The 19852-nt window shown below is 39.6% G+C and overlaps 1 protein-coding gene across 5 annotated transcripts in view; it reads right to left on the bottom strand.

Moving 5' to 3' along the window:
- setx (senataxin) overlaps window positions 1–19852 on the bottom strand; it is an 81076-nt gene that overhangs the window by 23478 nt on the left and 37746 nt on the right. For 3 of the 5 annotated variants that reach the window (XM_078549996.1, XM_078549997.1, XM_078549994.1), the window contains 6 exons: window positions 18932–19041; window positions 17054–17273; window positions 14542–14661; window positions 12919–13084; window positions 7760–7862; window positions 1682–6319 (listed from right to left, as the gene is read on the bottom strand). In XM_078549996.1, the coding sequence (XP_078406122.1) occupies window positions 1682–6319; window positions 7760–7862; window positions 12919–13084; window positions 14542–14661; window positions 17054–17273; window positions 18932–19041 (5357 nt within the window). Of the gene's footprint in view, window positions 1–1681; window positions 6320–7759; window positions 7863–12914; window positions 13085–14541; window positions 14662–17053; window positions 17274–18931; window positions 19042–19852 lie in introns of those variants that run through there. The other 2 variants (XM_078549995.1, XM_078549999.1) reach the window with 2 other exon arrangements.

Below are 19852 nucleotides of genomic sequence, written 5' to 3'. Positions count from 1 at the left end.
TGTGATGAGGTGCTGATTTCTGATAAACAACTCTGGTGATTGGTTTTGTTCTGAATGTGTTATACAGTTAAACGGTGATCTTTATTTTACATAATACCTCTATTTGAAGGCTTACCACAAAGTATATTTCCCCACTGTCCCATGCAACATAAACTATTTGACTGGGGAGGCAGTGGCATAGCAGTATTGTCACTGTACTAGTATTCCGGAGACCCAGCGTAATGCTCTGGGGGCCTGGGTTTGAATTCCACCATGGCAGAATTCAATAAAAATCTGGAATTAAAAGTCTAATGATGACCATGAATCCATTGCTGATTGTTGTAAAAACCTATCTGGTTCACTAATGTCCTTTACCTGGTCTGGCCTACATGTGACTTCAGACCCACAGCAATGTGCTTGACTCTTAAAAATGCCCTCTGAATGAGGGCAATTAGGGATGGGGAAGAAAATGCTGGCCTAGCCAGTGATGCCCACATCCCATGAATTAATTAAAAAAATTATTCAGTGTAAATGTGGGCCTCTTAGCTCTCTGAATGTAATTATCTTTCAAAAACAAACATATTTTGTTCTCATACAGCTATCCAGTTAACTTAGCAAATGAACAGAATGATTAGTCAAGCTATACAGACCAGGGAAGGTAAGACACTTGATCTGTGGTCTGTTTTGTGCTGGCTAATACTAACACGTGGGAGTATCAGTGAGAGGGAAGGAAGGATTTTAATCTACCTGTTTCTGAACTCTACCCAGTGAAACTGACTTTTGAGTGTGAAAAATGAGGTAGAATAGCTGTTTGAAAACATGTAAGGACACTTGGGTAAGGTAATGGAGCAACCAGCACCAATGGGATCATATGTGGGTAAGGATTAACATGCAGAAGGGGAGGGGAGAAACATCGTTTTAGATGATTGCTCTGTCAAAGGAAAAATTGGCCTCATGAATAGGGGAAAACCCCATTTGAACAGTGTCTCTTGCACAATCTTCTGGGTTCCAATCTCTCTGACCTTAGTCAGCACATCATCAGTAATGCCCCACAGTGACACATGGAGTTCACACCCAAGAATTTACCTTTGGCCTTCTCCTTTCCCATATAGTAAGTACATATTTGCACATTTGCACTTGGTGGCATCTTTTGTAAGCATAGGGTAAACTTTCAGAGTTACACTGGCAACATCCAACACATATGCATGCACAAGATTGAGTTCACGTTTTGTGAATGTTGCTGTACAATTTGTGGTACTCCAGAGACAGTTTCCATTTTAATTGTAGGCTTAAGAAAAAGCAGACAGGAAGTGTGCAGATGCAAGATTTTTAACATATAGAATCATAGGGCCATTCCTTCAATTGAGTTGGTGCTAGTTATTTACTAAAGTAATCCAAAACTATTCCCACTGGCCTGTTCTTTAGCCATAAACCCACCATCACCTTTTCTTTTCTAATTACATCATCCCCATAACGATAAAGTTGTGGGAATATAAAATATCTGCATTTCAAAAATAAACAATCAAATACAACTACTCATTACAGGCTCTGCCATGAAGTCATTCTCAAAATGCTGAATGCTTCTCAATATGCCCTTGCCTGCATCATGCAATCTGGATATAGTTCAAACATTTAAAACTGGTCTCAACCATCAATAAAATTTCTGTTACGTTTCAATGCCTGTAGAGTACACCGTACTCACCTGTTCAAATAGGTTTAACATCAATAAAGGGTAAAAAGTTTGGAAGTAGTCTTCATATGATTGAAACCTTTCAGGCACTTCTCGTGGTGGAAATTCACAGAGGGAATCTGGTGCCCCAAACTGATCGAATGAGTCAAACATCTGATAATTCCACTTGAGGATTGCATTGATAAGATAAGATTGGTCATGGTGTCGACGTTCAGTCAGATCTAAGTTCATGTAAGGTGAAATCTGCCTGGATCTCCCAGGTGGCAGAGGTGTAAAGGTGGATGGCAATGCTGTAACTGTTGTTGGAAAACTTGACTGCACTCCAAAATTCACATCTTTGTTTAGCGTTCGAAGAACATTAGTAGTTCCTACAGCCTTTGCAACAGGGGTTGGTCTTGGTGGCAGTGGCACAGCAAATTTTGCTAATGAAGGTTTTTGAACTTGCTGAACTTTTGAAGCTACTCCTCCTGGACGTTTTGGGACAATCTCTAACTCTGTAGCAAACTGAGCATTGCGTGAGGTAGTACTGGAAGCAAAAAGTTTGGTAGTTGTAGGTCTTGAGCTTTTTGGGATAGGTTGAGGCAACCCTGGCTTAGCAAAGGTGTCATCTTTGGGTTCAGATAGAGTATGCTTCTCACAAAATTTCTCTGAGGGTACAATAACATCAGTGCACCCTGTGTATTGGCATCTAGTCTCATTTGCACTTGAAGGTTTTTTTCTGGAATCCTCCTCTTCTGTGGTGTCACTATCTATATCCATATCTATGGGATCCCTCTGTGTCAACATTAAGTACTCATCATCTTCCGAGTTTTCATCTGTACTCATATCCATATCTAAAGGATCGTGTTGTGTTAAATTTAAGTCATCAACTGTGTTGATGCTCGAAAGTTTTTCCTCGGTTGAAGTCATGTCCATTGCTCTACTATGTTCTTTTTTTGATGAAGTAGTCGCTGCAGCACAATTATCGTTTTTTTCCATTGAAGTAGATTGGTGCTTCTGATTCCTTTGGACACCAGTAGAAAGAGAGTCATGGCTTCCTTCAGTTGACGGAGCTCTTTTTAGGAAAGCACTTTCATCAGGTGTAGATGTAAGTTTTCTCTTCTTCCCTTTACTGCATTGTTGAACCTTACACTGTCTTAGGTACTGGAGATCCTGAGAAACCAGCAATCGTGGATTTGTGCGTACTGTTAATTTCTGGGGTAAGATGAGCTTCACCTTCTTACAGTGCTTGTGCTCAATAGTCCCCATTGTTTGACCATAATTACGCAGTTTGTTCAAATTGTCAAGGCTACCCTGAGAAAGGTCAATAGCCTTACGAGTTTTCTTCTTAAGGCCAAGTTTTTCAACAGTTGAAGTAGGTTCAGGACGTTTCCGCACCTTCTTCAGAGAGGAGCTGCAATGGAGCTTCACTGAAGTTGAAGGAAATTCCTTTTGCACATCCTTGGCAGGGAACTTGGAAATGTTAGTCAATGATGTCCGAGAGCCTTTTCTCTCTGAATTTTTATTTGGTTTACTTTCTACCATAGTTTTCTGGTGTGGGCAACTGTATGTGGATTGCTTATTTAGGGTGAACCTGTTTAAATCTTTTCTGGAAGTGGCTTGGGATGAATGTTTTTCTCTTACTCCACCCTTTGATAAACCAAGTTTACTTCTATGTTCACCTTTATCTGTCCTATTCTTCATTGGTAGTTTATTTTCTAGCTGGGAGTCTAGTAATTTCTTATTCGGTGCGAGCTTCCGCTTACTTTTATCAGACCTAATTAGGGATCTGAGGCAATTTAGATTGATAGTTTTTTTACTGTGGATATCTTTTTCATTTCGATGGTTTGAGGAAGTATCCGAAATAAACCCAGAACGTGAAACATTGCTGTTGCCAACCGATGTACCTTCATCTGCAGAGCTGGACTGAGAAGGAGCCCGCTTTACCCCAAGCGTGAATTGTTTTTCAGTGTCCGGACTGCTCACTGCTACTTCTTGCTGTCCCTTCTTCAAGTGTGCTTTTGCCTCCTCAGCCACCTGTCCTTTCTTCAAGTGTGCTTCTGCCTCCTCAGCCACCTTCTCAATTAATTCATCAGACACATAATCGGTATCATAGCCCCATTCATTAAGCATACTGTTAACTTCTGCGTCATCACTGTCTGACTGCACTTGAAACTCACTTGAGCCCATCTTTTCTTTGTCAACTGTTTGCTCGTGCTGTGGCTGAGCATCTTTCCAAACAGAATATATCTGTTCTTCACTTTCAAATTCAAAGAACTGTGAATCATCTTCTTCAATGGCATGGGGTGATTTTTCTTGCAGGCAAGATTTATTTTGCTCAATTGCACCGGAGACACCCTGTATAGAGGTAGCATCATTTTTTTTTTCTGCTTCAGATGTGTGAACTGCTAGTATGTTGGTAGTTTCTTTTGAGGATTCCGGATCAGAGATAGTGACAACTTCTGCATTCTTGTCAATGGTGGACTCTTCCAAAGGTGATTCAGATTCATATTTTCCTTTATTGTGAATGGAACTACACGACTGCACCTGACAGGCAACTTTTACTTTTCTATCAATCTTGTTTAGTGATTGGATTGTGCATAATTCTTGGGGGAAATCACTGAATAAGTTAGCACTTGCAATAGAAGCTTGTGAGGGCTCAACAAGGTCTTTATCTACCTTTGAATCATTTGGATTCACCTCTGAAGTTAGAGAAACCCTTTTTTTCAGTTTTACCCTTAATTCACTGAACGGCACATCATCATCGCTATCGCTGTCGCTGCTTGGACAGCGGTGAAATTGGTTTGATAGGCTAGGAGATTTGGATGCATTGCTAGACTTTGCTGTATCCACTGATGACAATGGAGAAAGTGACGAATGACGAGAACTTTGTGGCTTTTCTCTTCTGTCAGAAAGTGGAGATAATGTAGCTGTCTGAAAATGGGGAGAGCACAAATTTTTTGTACTGTTGTCGCCTTTTATTTGTTTTCCGCTGAAATTGAGATTCTGGCTCGTATTTCTATTGTTTATATTATCTAATTGCCTGTCGATTCCTGTATTAGGTAACTCCTCAAATGTCCTTTCTTTACTAGGAGAATTATTACCTTCTTTCAGCATCTTTCCCTTAAGGTTAATTGCTTGCATCTTTACCTTCAGATTGAACAGTTTGTTTGGATCAATCTTAAACTTACTTGGCCCAGCGATGACTGATTCCATTACCTGAGGCAAATCACAGTCAGTTGCTGTAGGATCACAAGTTGAAGGGACCCGAGAATGAACATGCTGATCTTTTTCAGAGGAGACAGCTTCAGGCTTTGTTGTGCTCTTGTTCATAGATTCCTGAAATACTAACAACATAGACCGTTTCCATTTTTCTTTACGCGGAACACTGCGAGTGACTTTAGGAGGCTCGTCCTGCAAATTGTCTTCGTGCAAAGAACTTGCAGTAAAATCCACATTGGAACTGGGTTCCTGCGTGGGCCCATCAGCTTGTTCTAGAGTGTGTGTCTCTCTGCTCTGTGGTTCATCCACGGTGACATTTTCCAAAGAATGGCAAGGAAAGGGAGGGGGGGAGATTTCTATGATGGTCACCTTTGTAGGTAATTCCTGTTCATCAGTTGTATTAGAAACATTTTCATCATCAATTCTGATCTTATTAAGGAAAGTACTGTCATCATACAAGGTGAACTCAGTCTTAAATGGAAGGGCAGGTTCTGCAAAGGATTCTTTAGGTCCATCTTCCAGGGCCTTGCAATCCTCCATTTTTTCTTGATTTGGGGTACCTTGCTGAATAGTTGAGCCTTTGCTGTTGAGTTGTAACGTTGAAGGAGCTGGTGGGCCAGGGCCACTGTTATAATATTCGGGTATTTTTCCCCACTCCCCCAGTTCTTTTTCAGATTTAATTGGAGGATACTTTAGTCCACTTCCTCTTCCACCTGTGCCTAGTTGTTTCACTTCAGAGGTTTTATTTTTTGCACTTTTAACTAACTGTGTTAAACAGGACTGTAATTCCTGCTGTTCTTTGAAACTTAGCTGCCAGCCAAGGATAAAGGTGCTTCGCAATTGTCGATTTAGTTTGTCAAGGAACTGTTGGAACATGTTTCTTTGCTGAGACTGACATCCCTCCCTCAGAAAACTACGAATTAACTGAACACACGCTTGCTGGACTGAGCTAGTGATAGAGGAACATGCCGCTGAGGACACTGCAGCAAGTGTAGTTGATGTGACCTTGGCATTACTTGCTGCTGCTGCTTTCTCACTGTTTTGGTTGAACACTCTGGCAGGAAGAGTGGCACATTTCACCAATGCTTCCACCCACTTCTGTGAGCTGTACCACAGCAAATGGAGATAGCTTTTATTTCTGTGGAGTTCTATGATGGACACCAAGATAAGGATGAAAAACTCAGACACTTTATCACAGAAATTCACTTTCCGATTCAATACATCCTTTATCTCGGAGTAGATATGGTGAACAACTTCTCCAATGTAGGCTATGCCAAGATCCTTTAAGTCCATGACAGAATTAACAAATGGGATGAACCACAGAAATGTACTGTTGTGTACACGCATATCTTGTCCAATGTCACACTGGAGCACATTTACAAGAGTTTGCATTTCTTCATACATGTTCGGGTAGTAATCTGGGCAAATTGCATTTCTCCAGCCAGCATCCTGTAAAGAGCAACAAAAATGAAGTAAATTTCCATTTACATGTATTAGAGTTATGGCAAATTTATAATAGTTACTCTGAAAAACACCAGAAATAGGAGTAGGCCATTTGGCCCTTTGAGACTGTTTTGCCATTCAATATGACAATGGCTGATTTTCCACTACAACTCCACCTTCCTGCACTGTTCCTATATCCCTTCATTCCCTCATTATCCAAAAACTATCGATCTCTGTCTTGAACATACACAACGATTGAGGATCCTGATCCCCTGCGGTGGGGTGGGGAATTCCAAAGATCCGCAATCCTTTACGTTTCAATATTTGGAGCTTAAGTGCATTGCTTTCCTCAAAGCTGAAAATTATAATCAAATTTTAATAATGCAACTCCTAAATAGCATCTCCTAAAATTCTCTCAATTCCATCAGCCATGCTTCAGGTCTCTGAGTGAGAATGTCAATTTATTGCATATTTTGGCTAAATTACAAGCAATGCTGTGCTGCAGATCCATGCTACAAAATTCAGTCTCAATTACTACATAACAGGGAAGCAGTGAAAGCCGATTTCTAAAGGATAAAAAGAGAAAATGGAAATGAGTCGCTCCTAATAATTTCTACACAGCTTCCAGTAGCTGGTTGAAAGCAGCACTATCAGAGGACTAGAATGTACAATATCCACAAGCAGCAAATAAAGGAAAATTACATTTCCAGATAGTGGATTGAGTGGTGTCCTTCATCATAACTCACTTAAGAGTACAAAAATAAAAAAGAATGAACAGAATTTTCAGGGAATTGAAAGCAGGGGGGATCTGAAAAACAGCATTGGGACAGCTCCCCTGTTTTCTTGAGGTGAGCAGGAATGTGCATCAGCATACTGCTGCAAGATGGTGGACAACCATGTACTTATTTAGTGCCCCAATAATGGCCACTTAGAGTGCTCACCAGCACTTTTCCAGCGGCAACACAGTCCTCCACTGAGCTTAATAGAAATGGCCTCCCTGCAGCAGCTCAGAGTGCCATTAAGGTCAGAGGCTCCATCCCCCAAAGAAGGGGTCATTGGTAGCAAGGACTGCACATGTGGCCTGAATGCTAACACCAGAGGGGTTTTCCCTTTGAATGAAGGGGTCTCTATGCTTGGCTCTTCTAAGGTAATTTAATTATTTTCACTCTCCAAGGGTTCCCTACCTGCCTCAGCAGCAGTTACCTCTCTCGCTGGTTGGCCAAGGATCTAGGAGCTGCCAGACCTCTGATTGAGCCAGTAGCACTGGGAGCCCACCTACCTTCCTTAATTAGACAGTGAGCTTGGAGGCAACTAATTAGGAGGCTGCCTCTGGAAAAAAGGGCTCCTCCTGATCCCCATTTGGTCCCAACATTAGGGTCCCAAAGCCCACAGGACAAATGCTGCCCGATACGTTTGGACTGATATTTTTACAGGAGTGTGGAGTACCTTGCTTTGTTTTGTCGAGTTGTAGTCATAGACAATCTGGCTGCATGAAACCATGTCGTCGTCATCGTCATCATCCAGATCACACTTCATCTTTGTATTATTTCTAAAAACAAATATTAGTACAATTAGTTATTAAGGTTAAGCTACATAAAACATAAACTATTTTTGGGTGAAATCTCGGAAGTTATTTACATCTTAACAACACGACTTCAGAACAGCATCTTCTAAAATGTGAATTTTCGACCAATGATGCACTGTGAACTACCACCCAATTATCAATACACGTTTCAAGAAACCTTACAGCCAGAGTGGGACAACTTATATCCCGACAGTCTAGATTGCATTTAAACAAATTCCATACAATAAAGGTCAGTAAACCTGCATTTGTCACTTTGTTGCTCACTGCAGAAAAGGTGTATTTTTGCCATCCATTTATTCAGGGAATTTGACAAGGCCACATTTATTGGTCACACATATCTAAGAAACTGATGCTGGGCTGCTTTCTTGAACCATTGCATTCCTTGTGGTGATGTTCACATGATTATGATAGACGAGCTTCAGGGTTTTACCCCAGTGATAATGAAGGAATAGCAGAACGTGTACAAATCAGGACAGAATAAAGAGAAACTTATAGGTGTTCCCATGATGTTTCAGTTTTCATCTTTGCAAAGGTAGAGACCATACAACAGATGGGTGCTGTCAAACATGGCAGGGTGCTGTAAGGCATCCTTTAGGTGCAACACCCTGCAGGCATGTTGGGCAGAGGGTGGAGAGAGTGACAACTGAGACCAGTAGCAGGGTGCCAACTGAGTGAGCATTGTCCTCAGCTTTAGTGGCACCAATCAAGTTAATTGTTAACCACATCCTCAACCTAATGTCATTCTACAGCCATTTTCCACTCATTAGGTCTATAGGGAGATAGGAAAAAAAGTAAAACACCACCTAGGTCCTTCCAGTCCATCCCGATCAGGCAATGCACCATCACCTGATCCTTCAGTATCACAATCTCCTAGGACAGTCAAAGAAACCAAAGTCCCACCTAAAACTTCATACCCTGGTTCCCAATTCCTCTCCAGCTCCTCACTCAGGCTGAACTCAAAAGATGTGGAACCTTGGTGTTTCATTTGACCATGCATTGTTTCAAATCTTGCATCTTATCATTCAAGACCACTTATTTCCAACTCTGCATTATCTCCTCCAAGTCACCTCCATACTTGACTTTTCCTATATTCTTCTCACTGGCCTCTTAGGTTTCGCCTTGCACAATCGTCAATTTATCCAAAACCCACCTGCATGCAATCTATCCAGCACAAGGTCTTGTTCCCTTAACACATATCCTCTTCAACCTCCCAAGACTCCCCATCACCTAACATTTCAAATTCAAATATTCCCACAATTTTATCCACTCACCTACTATTGCAATCACCATCAGTTCTACATGATAGTGCACATCTTTGTTCTTCAGACTCTAGCATTCTTTCCCCCCCTGCTCCTTCTTCCCCACTTTCAATTAAATTTAAATTTACAATTTATATAAATGACATGGATGATGGAACAGATGGTATGGTTGCTGGGACAGATAGTATGGTTGGTAAGTTTGCTGATGACGCAAAGATAGGTAGGAAAGTAAGTTGTGAGGAGGACGTAAGGAGGCTACAAAGTGGCATATATAGGTTTAGTGAGTGGGCAAAGGCCTGACAAATGGAGTATGTGGGCATATGTGAAATTGTCCATTTTGGCAGGAAGAATAAAAAAAATGATCTAAATGGTGAGAGATTGCAGAGCTCTGAGATTCAGAGGGATCTGGGTGCCCCAGCGCATCAGTCACAAAAGGCTAGTATGCAAGTACAGCAAGTAATTAGGAAAGCTAATAAGAATGTTACCATTTATTGCAAGGGGAATTGAATGCAAAAGTAGGGAGGCTATGCTTCAGTTGTACAGGACACTGGTGAGACCACATCTGGAGGACAGTATTTGCAGGGAAAATTATGTTTAATGATTATTTTTAGTTTAGATCACACAATTAAAGCATATTGATCTTTTAATCTCGTAGTATACTAGAGCTTTAAACTGTAACCAAAAGAGGATACCAGCAGTTACTATCATGTGACTCTGCTTGGCTTCATTTGTCAGAGAAAGGCACCATGGGATTTTGGACACAATGAGATAACATACTAGTGAGGTAATTACAGAAGAGGCCCTGGTTGCACTTATTTCCATATTACAGAGCCACATTGAGTTGCCGCCTTCAAGGTTGAATGGGCAAGCTTATATTCCCCCACATCGTATTGAACCTTAATAGAACCAGGTGTTATCAAGAAAGGGAAGATAGGAGGGAAAGAATAACAGCAGCTGTGTCTGACATTAAGCTAGTTTTACTTTGTAGCGTTTTAGAAGAAAGCAATTATATTTGACAATGTATTCTTTGTATTAAGAACTAACTTTTGTAACAGTGAGACTAGTTTTGTAACTGAATAATCTTTTTAGACTTTTAACACTCAAGACTATGTATTAATTGAATGTATAAGGCGACTTTGGTACCTTACATTTTAAACACTGATTACTGCTTTGCACTTATATTTTATACACACTCTATATAACTTTTAAGTATTACATATTTTGTAATCTTTTATATTAGGCCTACATAATTTTAAGGTTATAAGCAACTTTCCCAAATCATCCTAGGGCAGAATTTTGCCGTCGGTGAGCAGGGGGGCGGGGTCTGCTCGCCGACGCGTAAAATGACACGGGATGACGTCCGGCAGAACCCCTGATGTCATCTTGCCCCATTTAAATTTTCAAGAAGGCAAAATCAGCTGCAGGCCCACCGAACTGTCAATGGCCAATTGAGGCCATTGACAGGACCATTTAAACAATTAAAGGACCTGCCCGGAGCCCCGGTGGCAAAGAGAGAAAACATGAAACCTCATCCAGTGGCGGGATGAGGTTTCGTGCAGGGTTTAAAAAATTTTAATAAAGTTATTTGGTAAATTATGAACATGTCTCATTGTCACATGAGGGGGACATGTTAGGGAATTTTTTTTTTTCTATTTTTAATATTTTTCAAAGTATCAGCTGCACTTAGCCTCAGAGAGATGTGCGCTCTTTTGTGCGCATGCGCGAAAGAGCGCACTCTCGCTTTTGGGGGATCCCCCCCGCCTGCACAGGAAGTGCATAGCGCTTCCTGCTGGACGTCACGCTGGGCCCACGTAAAATGGCGGTGCGGCCCGCTTCGCTGGCGGGGATCGGCTCCCTGCCCGCCGGAGATTGGGTTGGGCCCGCCCGCCCGCCCAATAGGCAGAAAATTCTGCCCCTTTTGTTTTAAGAGTAAAATAACTCATTCCAATTACCAACAACCACAAAGAGAAAAACATCACCCAGTAAATGTCCTCTAAGGAGAGTTATTGATAAGAGTTCTGAGACGATGAGCTCAGGATATCATTCATGAAGAGGTGATAGCATGCCTCCCCTGTCCTAAACAAATAGTCAAAGGAAGATATCATAAGGCACCCTTTTATCTTAGCAAGAAGTTATTAAAATAACAGAAATAAACTCTAGTGAAAAGTGATATCAATTGATGACCATCACTCTTGGGGCCAATCACAGACTGATTACACACCCCTTAAGCCAATTAGAAAATAGCATTGCCTCATTTAGGCCAATCAGAATACAGTATCATTGATCACATTGGGTTGTGGCTTGGAAAGAGTCAAAGAGAGAGCACGAGAGTGAGCGAGAGAGAAGACTGAGTGCCAACCTGCGCCCAAAGCTGAACCAGGAAGCAAGAACCGTAGTACGCCTGTAAAGTCGCTGCCCTGTTGTGGTAAGTATTAACTTATAATTTATTAAAGTTTCCCGAGTTACTTCACTAAACTGTCTCCTGTTGCCTGAATGGTTAAAGTCTCAAATGAACAAATTGGAATTCAAGTTCAAAAAAACTTACATATTGGTCTTATTTAAGGAAAGATGTAAATGCGTTAGAAGCAGTTCAGAGAAGGTTTACTAGACTAATACCAGGAATGGGCAGCTGTCTTATAGGAAAGGTTGGACAGGTAGGGCTTGTATCCACTGGAGTTTAGAAGAGTAAGAGGTGACTTGATCGAAACCTTTAAAGATCCTGAGGGGTCTTGACAGAGAAGATGTGGAGATGGTGTTTCCTCTTGTGGGAGAATCTAGAACTAGGGGTCACGGTTTAAAAGTAAGGGGTTGCTCATTTAAGACAGATGAGAAATTTTTTCTCTCAGAGGGTTGTGTCTTTGGAACTCTCTTCCTCAAAAGGCAGTGGAAGCAGAGTCTTTGAATATTTTTAAGAGCTAGATAGATTATTGATTAACAAGGGGGTGAAAGGTTATCAGGGGTCAGTGGGAAGTTACAATCAGATCAGCCATGATCCTATTGAATGGCAGAGCAGAGCTGAGCGGCCTACTTCCGCTCCCAGTTCGTATTTTTTTTTTATTCATTCACGGGATGTGGGCATCACTGGCCAGCATTTATTGCCCATCCCTAACTGACCTTGTTCAGAGGGCATTTAAGAGTCATCCACATTGCTGTGGGTCTGGAATCACATGTAGGCCAGGCCATGTAAGGATGGCAGAATTCCTTCCCTAAAGGACATTAGTGAACCAGATAGGGATATATGTTACGTTTTCAACAGCAAAACCATCAGTTTCTTTGGCTCCACGTCCTGAATGTTTTTCCAAAATCTTTCACGGCACTAGTTTTACATACCATCAGAAGCTTTTTAAAAACCTACGTCTTTGAGCATGCCTTTGGTCAGGTTCCCAAACCTTTCTACTGATGCTGGGCATCCACTTTCACCTTCGTGATGCATCTTTGGACATTTTAACTCATTAGAGGTATGATGTAAATGTAAGCAGTTACTGTAAATCTTTTGACTCCTGAAGTAATCTGTATCTTCTAGCTTTCATAAGTTTTGCATTAAAGATATTATTCCCAACTTTTTGTGTATTCAGATAATCCAGGAGCACATTAGGTTGAATATACTGTGCAAATTGAGCATATATTATTAAAAGTCTATTTTATATTCACTTTGACCAAATTTTCGTCATAGTAAGTCAAAATGAAAGCATTACAGGAAACAACATTATTAAATATTTCTCCTTTCAAATCTCCTTTCCCATCATGATCAACTTACCAACCTTGTATTACGAATTTTTTCTATCTCGATGTTGTAACTCTGGCTTCCAATAATGGTCTGGAATGCCTCGGTAGGGTCAATGAGTTGGCCCCAGATTTTTGATCCAAGTCGATCAAGGATTACCATGAAGCACTGCAACGCTGGCCAGAATGGGTCAGAAACATCATCTACAATACAAATCATTGCAGAGAGATCAGTCTAAAATTCTAAGATTCCAACCTTTGATGGTTTTTAAAAAAAAAAAGCAGAGTTTACTCACAATTCCCAAATGCACAAAGAATATGCTTTAATTAAAAAAAAATTCAAACCGATCCAGCGGCGATTCACACAGGCTTGAGTTAAAAAAATGTATCTCTCAGCTATCAAAATAATAAAGCTTTAACAGCCCATGGGGCTGATTTAGCCTCAGAGGAGGGGTGGGTGATTGCTCCCTCCTGAAGTGTAGCTGTTACACCCAAGATGTATTAGCCTACATTTATTGACTCTAGAATTGATTGTTTTAACAGATTTTCAGGAATACTAATAAGAAAATCTAGGTCATCATTCCCAATTAATTTTGTGGATAGGTTGAAAATCCTCAGTGATCTTGGTCAAGATATTAGACAGTCGTGAAGTAATTAAAGATCTAGGGTATGCTTGGGCAGAAAAACTTAGATTAATAATGTATGACATCAAAATTTAAACAGGTTAAGGTCATTTAGATTATTCATTTAGTATTCATTTCCTGAGGAGACGTACTGAAGTTATTTGTGCATTTTGGTTTAAAATGAACTGACTAAAATTAAAATGAAAGGAGATAAGATGTGACAGGTTTTTTGGGAATGAGGAACAGACACCATGAAAAGCTAAAATTATGCAGGCCCTTATTTAAAAAGCAACAATTCCTCTGACGTGTCTAGGTTTAAAGAAAAGCACCAAACTAACTAAAAGCATTACTTCGAAGCATTAATTTTTCCCTTATCACTGACAAAAGGATTGCTAGTAACTGCACTAGCTTCATCCTCAAATTTAGGATCGTGTTGCTGTTTTAAATTAAATGCATTTTTTTTCCAAACAGTACATTTTATAACCATTTTTTTCTAGTTAGTTCTATTTTTTGCTAAAACAGTATGACATTTGACTAAACTACATTGTATAAATGGCATTATTCTCAATTTTATGTGCATACGGATAACCCAGGAGCACCACATTATGTTGAAAACACTGAACAAATTGAGCAAATAATATTAAGTCTATTTTATATTCACTTTGACTTGCTACGGTGAAAGTTTTGTCAAAGTGAAAGTGCCGTTATCGCTACAGGGAACAACATCAAATTGGTCTACTTCCTCTTTCCTTCAAAGGAGGTATTTTGGTTCAGTAGTTTTTCTACTTGAAGTTACTTTTGAAAAAAACTATTTCCATTGCACCACAAGACATTGTAAATGTGGAGTATAAAGTTTGGTCAGACCATTTAGAAGTATTAAAACTAACATGAATATATAGATAAGCTGAGATTTATTTGCCCACAACGTCCCAAAACAAAATATGGATTAACCCTATTAAAATAAGGATGTCCATGCCATCAGACTTGCACAATCAAGTTTTATGATAATATCACATTTACAGAAATATTCAGACATGCCTGGTTTACTTTTCATCATGGTGTTCAGAATTGACTTCATGAAGTCATTTTGTTTATCTTGAGCAAGTAGTAGTGAGTCCATAGCTTGTTCATCCAAAACCATCAACAGCATGCAGATACCTATGCAAATGAAGATTTATGAAAGCACATACAGTATATGCCAGCAATGAAATAGGTTCTCAATAGTAAGAACATCTTAATTAATTAACTTCAATTTTTTTCTATTCATTTTAAAAAGAAACCAAATACAACTACTTAGTTTATTTGGAAATGAGTTCACTCTCATTAAATTCAATGCAAACAGAATGTTTTGTTTTGGCACGCTAACACAGGATAGTTATGGTAACTCAGATCAATGCAGAGATTGGCCCTCCCCTGCAAGAACAGGGAGATTATTTTGATCAGGGGAGTTAAGGGAAGGTCACTTTTTGATTAGGAGTGTGTTTGAAATGCAAATGGAAACAGTGAGGTAGCAATCTTAAATTAGCACCCTGGACAACCCTACTGGAAATACACTTTATGTGGTTGGTAAGAGTTTAAAAGCAATAGGACTTTAATATGCTTGCAGTGAAATAGGTCGTTAAAAAGTCTATAAAAGAGCAAAACACAAACAAAACACAAAAGCAAGAAGCCATGTTGAACAACCACTGGACTGCAGGACAAAATTGGAATAGTTTGTACAGATATGGAGAACCCCATTATAGGAAGGATATAAAAGCAATGGGAAGTTGCAGTATTGATTCATCAGGATGTTACCAGCAATGAGGAGAATGAAGAGATTCAAGAATTTAGACCTTTCTTCACTTGAACTGATGGTCAAGTCGGGTGTACAATCGAGGTCACAAGATCATGAAGGTTTATGATAAAGATAAATAGCATTGATCATTTCAATTGGTTGACAAGACTGTTAGGATCTCCCTGGAAACGAAGAAACGAAATCCAAACTTCTAGTAAATAGCTGAAAGGATGAAATGGCTAGATTTCACATTTTAAAACTTTTACTGTAACAATTGGACCAAAAGCACTATTGATTAAACACTATTTTTATAGGCAACTTATACAGAACAAAACTTTCCCCTTTTACTTTTAACAACGAAAAAACAACTTAACAGGTATATTTTACACTGTTCCTTAAGCATTCAAGTTTCCCAGACCCAGTCCAAAGTGATTCCTCACTTCTGAGTGTTTACTTACATTCCTTTCCTTTCTCAGCCTGGTCACCTTTAACCCCAGCACACACACCCTCAAGGAGAGGGTTTTTCCTGGAGATTTTACCTCTTAACGCAAGCAAAGTGAATCTTCCAATCTTATTTCAAATCCTCACGAACCCAGTCTCTTCCATGCAAGCACTAGTTCTCACCCACTTTCATGCATGGCGAACCAGAGAGACCGATCACTCCCCTCCCCTCCACTCGGATCCTGGCAGACTACCTTGTCTGAGAGCTTCTGAATGTCCTTAGGAAAGCCTGTAGCCCGAACACAAAATGATTTCCTAAGGACTCTTCCACTCTTAAAGCCCATCTCCATGGCAACGTGAATCACATGAGCTTTGTATCCAGGTAGAAATGCTAATTATTCTTTAGACCTCAAGTGCATTCTATCTTGGAAGTAAATGGGCAACTTAAAAGTATAGCCTTTTACGACCCAACATTCTCAACACTTTCCTGGACTAGCAGTCAAACCACTGTAAACACAGATGCTGCTACCATTGCCTCTATGTGTGAACACCTTGCACCTCCTTTCCAGTAAAACATCCTGGCCTCTCTTTAATCTTTAACAGCCATATCACCCAGATGTGTCGTCAGACAGACTGCAGAACAAGTCACATGACCCCTTAATTTTTCCCTAAATTAAAGACACGGTGCCAAAACATAATCCTATAAACCTCATATCTGTAACAAAATCATGACACAAATTTAGGACATGAAGAATTAATAGGTGTATATAATTTTTTTTAAGAAGGGAACAGGGAGACGGTGCTGTACTGGCAATGACACTGGACTAGTAATCCAGAGGCCCCAGACTAATACTCTAGGGACAGGGGTTCACATCTCACCATGGCAGCTGGTGGAATTATATTAAATTAATAAATCTTGAATATAAGGCTAGTCTCATTAATGGTGACCATGGCAACCATCATTGATTGTCATAAAACCCATCTGGTTCACTAATGTCCTTTAGGGAAGGAAATCGGCCATTCCTACCTGGTCTGGTCTACGGGTGACTTCAGACCCACAGCAATGCGGTTGACTCTTAATTGTCTTCCACAAGGGCCCAGCAAGCCACTCAGTTCAGGGGCAATAAGAGATGGACAACAAATGCAGGCCTTGAGGAGAAAACAGCCATTATGGGCAAAATCTGTTTGAGCTTCATTCTTGTTGTGATACCTGCTTGTCCAACATATTGCACAACAGTGCCCTCTTTCACCAATAGCCTTTCACTCAGTTTTCATTTTTCCTAGGTACAGATCTACAGCAGATCTTTAAATCACTATGATCATCATTGCACTCACCAAGCCAGTAGTTTTTGTGATTGGTAACATCATAAAGGTGGGGTGGTAAAAGAATCAATTTTCCTTCTTCTATTCCATAACTGTTATAGAAGTCTATATTTTCAAAAAGATCCAGTTCAATGACCTTCAGTAGGCAAGTTATCACTTCCTGTAAGTCATAGAAATCATCTCGTTCCACCTTTCCAAGAGATCTGGCAGCAAGGATTGCCCATCTTCGGATCTAAAAACAAACAGAAACATTAACAAACATGTACACCACTAGTGTTGTGTTTTTTTAAAAAACAGACAAACAGTTTTAATTTTCTCCCATTGGTCATATATCAGCTGCTACCAAACATAGGCGATCTGCTCCTTATAATGCCAAAGCTGCTCCAAACCAAACACCAGCTCAGGTTCTATCTATAAGCAAAGCCACCCAAAACATCAAACAGCACCAAAGTAGCTACGTATTTAAAATGAAATTTGCAGATATTTAATGATATGGTGACTAATAAATTTACTCTCAAAGACCCCAGCCAATGGGATGGACAAAACATTTTTAATTTATCAAATGCAACCATTTTTCTTACAAAATAAAATAAAATAAAATTACATGATTAAAAACTTAACACAACAAACACATCAGTGTAAAAAACATAAAAGTGGAATGGATTATAAGGCTGTAAAAAAAAAAAGAGATTGATAGTTTACTTCTGGATTAAGCAAATGGAATCTGAAACCTAAAGTTATGTTTAACCTGTCACTCACTTACAAGAACATAAGAAACAGGAGTAGGCCATTTGGCTCCTTGAGCCTGCTCTGCCATTCAAAAAGATCATGGTTAATCTGATTGACTCTTAACTCCACCTTCCTGCCTGCCCCAATAACCCTCAACTCCCTCGTCAATCCATTCCTACCATCTTATACATTGTATACAGAAATTTAAGTCAATTTTCAAATTTGTTTTATTTCTTGGTATTTTGGAAGCATTTCAGAGTCCGTGCCAAATAACATTTAACAACTGTTTGTGATTTCACTACTTCCGATTTATCAGAATAATTAGGTCACAGGGATATCCACCCTTTATCAGCTCTGTTTTTGAATGACTGTGTTTTCAAGAGAATAGAGTTGAAACTACACTAAAAGGCACCAAAAGATTTAAAACAAAAACAGAAAATGCTAGAAAAACTAGGCAGGTCTGGCAGCATCTATGCAGAGAGAAACAGAGCTAACGTTTTGAGTCTATATGCCACTTCTCTGAAGAAGAGTCATATGGACTTGAAACATTAACTCTGTTTCTCTCTCCACAGGTGCTGCCAGACCTGCTGAGCTTTTCCAGCATTTTCTGTTTTTGTTTTCAGGTTTCTAGCATCCGCAGTATTTTGCTTTTACCTAAAGATTTAACTCATACGTGTAGACTTTTAGGTAGGACACATGTTCAATTCTATTATTCATATACACACATAGTCCTTGGACCAAGTAACAAATTGTAGTCTTAAAAATATTGCAGAACCATTGGAATGTTTGGATTTTCCAACTCTTCCAATACAAGTACAAAAAAGGAATGGGCTTTAGATTCCATTAGGTTTTTGTGTATGTAACAAAAATGTCTGAAGGCCATCCTAACATTGTGCTAGTTAGATGCAAAATAAAATCACAATATTTTAGAAATTTGAAATTAAAGCTGAAATTGTTGGAAATGCAAAAGCAGATCCATGAGCAATTTCTTTCACTGCCATTGTTGAAGGACCTGCATTGCATTTTCTGTTTTTACATGCTTGTCAGATACAGATTTCACTGCTCCAGTTTTTCATATAAGCAACAGAAAGACTTCCATAGAAAACCATTTATTATTGATAATTCACAAGATCAATCATACAGTAGTCAAATAAAACTCACTGTTTCATTTCGGTGCACCAGAAGTAGATATATGCCAGGATATTTTTCAAATGCCTGAAAGGAGAAATTCCCCAGCTCCATTTTACTAAGGGCCTCAACACACAACTCACCTGAAACACAAAGTGCAAGTTATTTTTGTATTGTCTTTAGACAGGCTATTAGAAAAGAGTCTTTGACTGCTCCAGAAGTTACCAAAACCAGAGACTCCAAACAGTTTCACAGGAAAACTCAATCATAGCCTCAAGCCACAAATAATCCAAGCTCCAAGAATTTTAACAATTCTTATCACAACTTTCTTCTCCCTAGTTCTCAAAATTATTTCCCAACTGCTACTGCATCTTTTCAGATGGCAGGAAGAGATCGTTTGAGACACAGCTGATTGGTATAAAAGCAAAATTCATGAAATAACAAGTAGATTATCAACCTCCTTCAATCTTGCTCTTCAGTTGATAAATGGAAAAATTTTCACAAGAACTTGCATTTTTAAAGCACCTGCACCTTTAACATAGTAAAATATCCAGAGGTGTTGTTATGACCAGGTGAGATGGGGTGAACTCGCTCCCCCCTACTCAACCTCCTCGTTCGGTCACAACAAAGGTTGAAGTTGCTTTTTTATGAGGCTATGCCTTTTCCAAATCAGAATGTATTTAACTATTTAAACTGTGAGCAATAAGGAGCCAGTCAAACAAGGTTTTCTCGAGTCAAAGAGCAAATTAATTAACCACTAAATCCAAGAAAATAATAAAAACGCCACATCAAGCATTCGACCCTCACGCAGTCATCACACAAGTATCAGAAATAAGGGGAGTTAGAGTCCAATAAAAAAAAGAGATAAAAGAATATATGGTTATGTGCCCTTTGATTGTCCTTGAGGCGTAGATTTTAAACATTGCAGCTGATTTCTTGGAGGCAGCCAGATGT

Source organism: Cetorhinus maximus, chromosome 10 (genome assembly GCF_964194155.1).
Source record: "Cetorhinus maximus chromosome 10, sCetMax3.hap1.1, whole genome shotgun sequence".
NCBI lineage: Eukaryota > Metazoa > Chordata > Chondrichthyes > Lamniformes > Cetorhinidae > Cetorhinus > Cetorhinus maximus.
Note: the sequence above shows the minus strand (reverse complement) of the source record. Positions and strands in the feature narration are given on the sequence as shown.